Here is an 8,469-nt window from a genome sequence, read left to right on the forward strand (position 1 = left end):
AGATGGATAGGCTTGATGGTAGAATCCTCCCAGATCAGGAGGCTAGAGCACAAATGGAAACTATTTTATAGCACCTCTCTTCTGACTTGGGACATAGTTAGCTGTTTCTGTACTTTCAGCTTTACTGGAGAAAATAAAGGAGAATTATTAAACTGGAAGGAAGATTTATGTTTACTGGTGGTAGTAATCACCCATTTTTCTTTCATTTTAGACGGCTAAATACGTTAAACAAGTGTGCCTCGATGAAACTTGATGTGAACTTCCAAAGGAAAAAGGTAGGTGTCCCTACCTTACCAAGCCTGAGGCTGGACCAACAGAAGCAACTCAAGTTCACACCTGGAGACCAGCGTGGGTCTAGGCAAATTTCTGGAATGCCTGACCACCCGTGTTTGCGTTCCAAATAGCCCTTCTTCTCACAGCTCTCCTAAAGAAGTTCATTATAGACCCAAGCTGAGATCTGTTCATTTCACAGTTTCATCTTGCTTTAGTTTAGTTTTTTTTTTTTTTGATCAGAGAGTTTCCATAAAGATGTAAAATGCTTGTCTCTATTTTTTGTGGTAATCTTTCAGAATTTTTTAATTATAAATGTCAATACTATATTAGGCTCAAATACTTCACGAAGATGAGTTGCTTAATTAAAAAAGTTGAGAAAGGATGTCTGGGTCCATGGCAAGTGTCTTCTGCTTCTTTCTTTCCAGTAACTACTGTGATTTCAAGCACATGTCAAAGATGCGTCGTTCCCAGGCAGGTTTATTTGCTAACGGCATGAGGGAGGTGGCCTCATCTTTCACTGTTCTCCCCCCTTGCACTTTTCTCTCACCATAAAGAATTCAGTTTATTTTGGAAAGGCACTGATCTCTCTCCTCCTTATAGTGCTTTGATGTGTTGTGCTATTCCTTCTGTATGAATAAGACTGAAGATTTCAGTTTTCAAATAAAGCTGTGCTTTATTGAGCACCTCCGTACATGATCTTACTTAATCCACATAGGGCTTCTCTGTTTTCTAGATAAGGAAAGATAAACCTTGAACCTCTAGATAAACCTTGAACTGGCCAGGTCGTTTTCCCACAATCTTTGGCCAGTGAGAGAGCAGAGTTTCAACCTCAGGTGTGTCTAAATATGAACCTTAGGCCCCTATCCACCATGCTGTTCTGCCTCCCTTTCTCACTGAATTGGGCCTTTTTAGGAAATTTAAATGTATGTTCGTTAACTACTTTTTTTATTTAACATCTCTACTATGTAAAAAAGTCAAGCCCCAGTATATTTTTAAGGAGCAAAAAAAACATCTTTGAGTCGAAAGAAAGATTTCTTTATTCTGGTCGACATAGAGAAATCACTAAATCCAATGGATTTTAAGTTACTTCTGGGTAACCTAATCCTTAAAAATAACTTTAACCTGAATTTCTGCTCTAAAATAGCATCTCCCCCCAAAAAAAATTCAAATGAATTTTTGGTGGGCCTCACCTTAAGGAAAAAAATTGGATTTGATCTAGGAATGAAATATTCTAAACTAAGGAGGTAAAAGGATGGAAAACAATATCCAGAAATATTAAAACATGAGCAATTTGTCCAGTCCAAAGACAAATTAAAAATGTGGGAATAAACTCCCAACAGCTGTCTGGCTGAATAGACCCCTTGAGAAGCATACATATGATTTGAAGCATGAGGGTCAGATGTTGTTTTGATTGGAACATATGGTTCTTATTAAACTGAACACAGCCATGCCTGTGTGTCTGAAGTGTGGGCGCTCAAATGGCCGGTCTGTACAGCTGCCTGTACTGACCATTTAGCTGCAGCGTATAACAAAAGAAAATGCCCCAAACTAATGACATGCATTGTTTTCCGCAAAGTGGAGTGATTAGACTTTTACCCTGTCACCACCTTTTCAAAACTCACAGGTGAGATAGGCTTAAGTAACAATATGCTTTTCCTTCACAAAAGCACCTCTGAAAACGGGTCACTTTGGTACCCCGACCTTCTTAATGGACCCCATGTCAGATCCAGTGGCACACACCCTGATCGCCCCTACTTAGCAATAGGCCTCAGGAATGCATGCATTTTGATAAAATATTGCTTTTTACGTTGCATATTGGAGAGATATGGCCTGAATTTTCTTATAAATAATTCCAGCGTATGCTCATCACCCAGTGTATCTCAATAATAACCAGTGTGCATGGCCAGAGCTAAGCGATGACACAAGAGAGGCTGTGTGGTAACACCTGTTTCTGTGATCTGCACCTTTCACAAGTCATAGGCTCGCCCTTTATTTTGTTGCAAAAAAAAAAGAAGAAGAAGAAAAGAAAAGAAAAATGAATAGCCAATGAGCTTAAGCCAGATGATCAAAAATAGAAAGAGAAACTTGAGAACCAAGCACCCGAGGAAGTTTCAGTACATTTTGAAATTCATTTATTTGAAACAAAAATATGACAACAGCATTTCCTGTAGGTATGTCCCCATTTGAAGTGATGTAAAAAATGGAATCCTCATCTCCAATCTGCAGAGGCCCAGACTTGTTTAATTCTGCAGAAAGTTGTCCCAGTGGTGTTAACTGTCTGGGGTCACAATTATTCTTCTCCCCTTGGGGCCCAGAGAAGGGCTATGTGTCTTGCTCAGCAGTTTGGTGGTTGACAAACACTGGCACCAGGCTTCCTCTCCACCAGGCACAACTCCAGTCATTAACTCCAGAAACTGAAGGGCACAGACACTTGCCCAGAGCCGTGAGACGTGAGAAATAGCTGGGGCATGACTTGAATCCAGGTACTCTGGCACCACACTACCCCCTCCTCGTGTTTCAGAGCTATTCAGACACCGCCTGCAGCCTGAGCCAGCTGGCCCTTCTTCTGACCTGGGAGGGGCTCGTGTTTCCTCACAATACATTCAGGTCATTCACTGATGGTATCATTTTTGCAAAAGGGGTGTTATTGCCATCTTTACTAAAGCCTATAATTCATTTATTATCTTCGTAAGCATTTTATTTAATTCTGAAGATATGGATGGGCTGACCCAAGGAACAAAGCAAAAAATCCACAAACAGGTGAAGACAGTGGCGCCTTCTTCATACCTGAGTAGACAGGCGCTTTCCTTGTACTTTAGATGCCACTTGTAAAGCACCTGGAGAAATGACTTTGCACCTGTCCTCCCACAAGGTAATTCCTAATGGTTTTGTGGAAGAGAAGAGCGGTCCTTTTAGTATTCAAGATTCCCTTCATGTGTGAGGTTACCTTCTTCCTCTGTGGGAGTCAGGGAAGAGCATTCTCCATCTTGGCCACACACTTCACTAGAAGACTAAAACTTGGCCAAGAGGCATCTGGGGGGAGCATGAGGACACAGAAGTTCTGCCTCCTATGGCTGGTGTTTGTCATCCCTGCAGCATTCCAGGGGGCCCATTCCTGTTCACCAACAGGCAGGCTCAGCCACTGTTAACTCCAGCGAACTTCTAAATGACTGTGTAACTGTGGATAAGCCACCTTTTGCAGCTGTGGATCTGTGTGGGCTCCTGTTTCCAGTATAAAGATATGGCCAAGCTCCGTTAAAAAAAACAAAAAAAAACAAACACTTTTTTTTGGAATGTCTGGTTGGCATCTGTTTCTGAGGAATATATAATTTCAGTGAGTAATGTTCTCATTTTTAGGAAAAAAAAACAAATGTTGAAGCCTCATCTAAATTAAAAACTCCAACGTACACATAAAGCTGCTTGTTCTCAGAAAAAACAGTTCTTCATTACCTACAAAACTCACGTTTGTTTCATGATGACATTGAAATCCCCTGATGATGGTTAGTGTTTGTGTGATAATGACTTCTTTTCAAAGTAAAAGTCAGAGACTGGAGACTCCCCTAAGTCTCTCTATTAAATGAGGAGAAAGAAGGACACGTACCCACATGGGACTCTTACCTAAGAAGATTTCCCAAGAGAGAAAGAGCAGCTTCCCAAGAAGGTCTTGTTTAAATTTACAATTTTAACGAGGCTCTCTGAAATCATGACCCAGGGTGGAAAGAAACACAGACACCGTGACTAATTGCCACCTAGCAGCCGGCACCTCCTGGCATTTCAGAGGTGCTGCAGCTGTTGACAAGGGGCCCGGCTTCCACCCCAGACGCCCACTGCCTTGCACACACCAGCATCTCCCACCAAATAAGACACTTCCAGGCAGCTTCAAACAGCTGAGTCAAACTAGAGAAAAACTACATTTTATTCCATCATTCACTTGGCCAGAAAGTCTTAACAGTCATAAATTGAAGATAATTATAAATGAATGTTCTGGAAGCGTAGGATCTTTGAGTTGGATCTTGGGTCATGTTTTCCGACTCCCCGCCCACCGACTGCAGGATCGACTTCTCAGACGATCCCTCACAGCTCAGCCAGCCTCTGCATCATCAGTGCTTTCCATGTCAAAGCAATCTATTTTATTCTATATACTAGCAAAGTCTTCCGTATAAGCTAAAAGCTGACCTGTTTAAAATGGCCCATCTGATCCTCACTACTTCCTCTGGAGAAGCACATATTATGGGTTTCCACTTTCACACGGCAGCCCTGGGAAGCAGGCGCCAGCAAACTGCTGTTCTTGGTTTTGTAAATAACGTTTTACTAGAACATAGCTTTATCTATTCTTCTTGTGACAGCGACAGAGTTGAGTAGAGACCTTATGGCCCATAAACCTAAAATATTTACTATCCTGCCCTTTACAGAAGTTTAAAAAGTTTTCTTATCCCTGCTCAAAGTTTCTCAAATTGTCTATGGTGAATGAGCCATTTTCTTGTTTTATTTTCACTTGCCTGTCTGCCGCAGACCAAGATACTTTTGTAAAATTTAGTACACATGAATTATTAAGATACGTAATTTTTTTTAGATTATAGAAAATACACATCTTAATGTTTTATTGTTAGGATCCACTGGCACAAAAGTGTATTTCAATAAATGTAATTAAAACAAATACTATGGGGTGGTGCCTATGGCTGAAAGGAGTAGGACGCCAGCCCCATATGCTGGAGGTGGTGGGTTCAAACCCAGCCCCAGCCAAAAACTGCAAAAAATATATATATATATACTATGGGAAATAGAAAAGAATTACAAAAAATGTTCATGTGTTTTCTTGAAAGTTTACGTATATGAGGGTTGATATTCATACCGTTTTTATTGCTACCATAATGAAGTAAAAAGTTTGCCTTGAAATGCTCGTATTCCCACTTCAAATAAATTCTTTATGATTATTAAGATTTGTAATGTGACAGTCAGTTTCTTCTTTGTTATCTAATGTAGGTGGAATTCACAACAATATTCCTTGCAGGGAATAATGTATATCTAAAATATACAAGGTCTAAATTGACTTTGCTTGGTTGATTTCCTTGAAATACCAAGTATCATAGAGAAACAAACCTTATAAAGTATGTTGACTGTTGACCGAATGAAAGAAGTGATTTTAAGGTAATTTGAAAGCTTAGGATATTCCTTTGTAACTTTCATTCAAAATGAAGTGATATTCATTTTTAAAATTTATCTTGGATCCTTTATCACTAGCCAGTCTCTACAATTATAAAGTTATAAATTAAATTACCCTTCTATGAAACAATGGATTCTTTGGGGTTATAGTAGGTAAATGAACCGTGATTAGCACATGTTGTAACATGGGCCTACCATGCACCACTAGTATGCAGCTGTCAGCAGGTGTGACCCTCCGTTCAAATTCGTGTGCACCCAGACTGGTCTCTACCCTGTTCAGCAAGGCAAGTCTGCTGATCACCAGCCTTGTCAAGTGGTGGGAGCAAACAGTTCTCACTCTCAATTTCTATATTCTAACTCATTAAAGACAAGGTTTGGAGACTGGCAGTCCCCTGACCACACTTTGAGTAACATTGTCTAGAGTTCCTCATTTCTAGATCAAATTATTAGTTCTTTCAATCATCCATCACAGGAAGCTGTGGTTCCCAGATCATTGACCATCCTGATGACCTGTTCTCCAGAAATGTACCTTGTAAAATACGGTACTTAGAGCCAGCTGTTCCCCATATATGTGAGCAGTGCAGAATACAATGGGCTCTGACCTTCCAAGTCTTGGGATCCTGAGGTTAATGTCTTTGTTTGGTAGCCATATGGCATGGTTAAGTCACACTGAGCTTACATCTTAATATGAAAGGCTGTTGGACTAAGTCCTGTCAACCCTGCCCGTCCTATAGTTGCCTTTTGAAGTTAGGGTCATTATATTTTACTTTATGAAATTTCATCTAATTTACAGGCCATTCTTCAATTCTGTTAGGATCCTTATGTATCTCTACATTGCTATTCTCTAACAGCGATAATTAGTTTAAATCTGTCACTTCAAGGTTTATATGGTGTTTTTTCCTGTATCATCTCATTTGGTTCTATTGACAGCTGGGAAAACTGAGCCTCAAAGATCCCTTACTGGATAACCTTATACCATCTTTACACTTTAAAAACCTGGCTCATCCAGATTATTCTTAAAATGGCCATAACCTTGAGTCATGCCTCCAGAACCCCGCCCTCAGTTGCTTATATCTTTTGGTAACACATTTTGGTGGAGTTACTCAACCATTTACCAACAAAACTCCAGCACTGTTAGCCATCCTAAGCACAGCAAATCGCAATACTGTCTGTCAGCTGCCGTGCTGAAATGCTGACATCCTAGGCCCTTAATATGTCCCTGGTCTTCTAAACCACTGAGATAAAATAAAGTTAGTCTGGCATGTCTTTTTCATCATAAACACATCTGACTCCTAGAGATATCCATTTTATATTTCTGAATAATTACAAATTATTCCATTTTAACTCAAAAAATTATCAAACAAATGAAATCTGATAATCTCTTAGACCAGTGATTTTCAACCGTTTTTAATCTCACAGCACAATTGAACCTATACTTAAATTTCCATAGCACACTTAAATTATGCAAATTTAAAAAAAAACTAAAGACTATACTTTCTGTGCTGAGAACTCCTTTTGAAAATAATTTAATTAATGATCTTTAAAACTTTTTGTGGCACACCTAAGAGCCCCTCCCGGTATACCAGTTGCTGCAGCACACTAGTTGAATATGACTGTCTTAGATGATCAGTACACTTCCACAAATACTGTTGGGGAGTTTGCCACAAGTCTGAGTCTGCTGTGTCCTCAGTATATAAAAAACTTAAACTCTACATCAGTGTATTGTTCATACTGTAGATGATGGACCCTTGGTGAGCTGTCAAATGAATTTGGTGGGCCATAAATAACACTTAAAAAAATCAAAACAGACTAAACCAAACTATAAAATATTGACATAAAGGCAAACGAGGATAATTATTTTAGCATGAATTTTTTTATTTTTGGCTTTAGTATAATCCATGTGCATGCCCTGAATTGTAACAGAAGATTGGAAAATGTATTTCTTATTGTGTGTCCCTATCAATAGTTGGAAAATTCCAGAATTAGTGAAAGAAACAAGACCATGTTGATACCATTTAGGACATACTACAATAATTGTACATTCAGGGTGCCAAAGGAAAACTGGTGTTTTTTTCTTTGTTTTGTTTTTTATTACTTTGGTTTTTGTTTATTTGCTTTGGTTTGAATGATCTGAATGCAAAATTTTCCTGAACTCTTTGTGTTTTTTCCCAGGCATTTACCACTTTTTCACATGCCATAGTTGGGCTGCAAACATCTTCCTGTTGGCCAAAGCTAGTATAATAAGCTCCCAGAGCCCTGCAGACAGGGCCAAGCCTTCATGTGCAGGCCACGGTGCCTGTCTTGGCATCTTTTCTCAACCAAAATAAAGGAGTCCTTATCCAGCTAGTATGTGGTTCATGAGCATCAGTAACCAGGATTGAGAGAAGTAGTTGGAGCCAGCACTTAAAACTTATAGTTTCTATATTTAAAATATCTATATTTTTCTTTAAAAACATATTCTTCTTTTGCCTTCTATAAAACTGCTTACCAAAAGAGCTTTTTTCCAATGCTTACTTAATATTAACTTCTCACTAGCTTCCTGAATTACAATATGAAAATCCAGTAAACCCAACCTTCAGCCTATCATGGCACCTTGTATACAAATGGCCCTCAGATGTTGGGTTTTATTATATCAACCACAGGGAAAGAGGAAATAGAAAGTCTACTACTACCACTAAGAAAATACATTTTCACTCACCATGCCAGAATCTTACCCTTTGTTCACTTATACAATTACAACTTTCTAAACTCTTTCACCAAAGCTTAATACAACTTTTTAAAAATCAAAGGTAACCTTCCATTGTGATCTCAAAGCTTTAGAATTCTAGGACCAAGGGAGGATTGTTTGTTTGTTTTTAAGACAGAGAATCTCTCTATGGTTACCCAGGTTGAACTCAAGGGACCCTCAACCTCAGCCTCCCGAGTAGCTGGCTTTCCAGGTATGCACCACCACGCCTGGCTTCAGGGGTGTATAATTTTTTCAGAGCCTTGGTTTTGCACTTTCCTCCACCTTAGGCTTGAATGCTTGAATTT

General features: G+C 39.3%; 1 protein-coding gene across 1 annotated transcript in view; it reads left to right on the forward strand.

Moving 5' to 3' along the window:
• Nucleotides 1-8,469, forward strand: part of STARD13 (StAR related lipid transfer domain containing 13) — a 170,771-nt gene that overhangs the window by 131,969 nt on the left and 30,333 nt on the right. The window contains exon 4 of the mRNA XM_023519278.1: nt 212-275. Coding sequence (XP_023375046.1) covers nt 212-275 — 64 coding nt within the window. The remainder of the gene's footprint in view (nt 1-211; nt 276-8,469) is intronic.

Source organism: Otolemur garnettii, unplaced genomic scaffold (genome assembly GCF_000181295.1).
Source record: "Otolemur garnettii isolate 467f Iridium unplaced genomic scaffold, OtoGar3 scaffold00167, whole genome shotgun sequence".
NCBI lineage: Eukaryota > Metazoa > Chordata > Mammalia > Primates > Galagidae > Otolemur > Otolemur garnettii.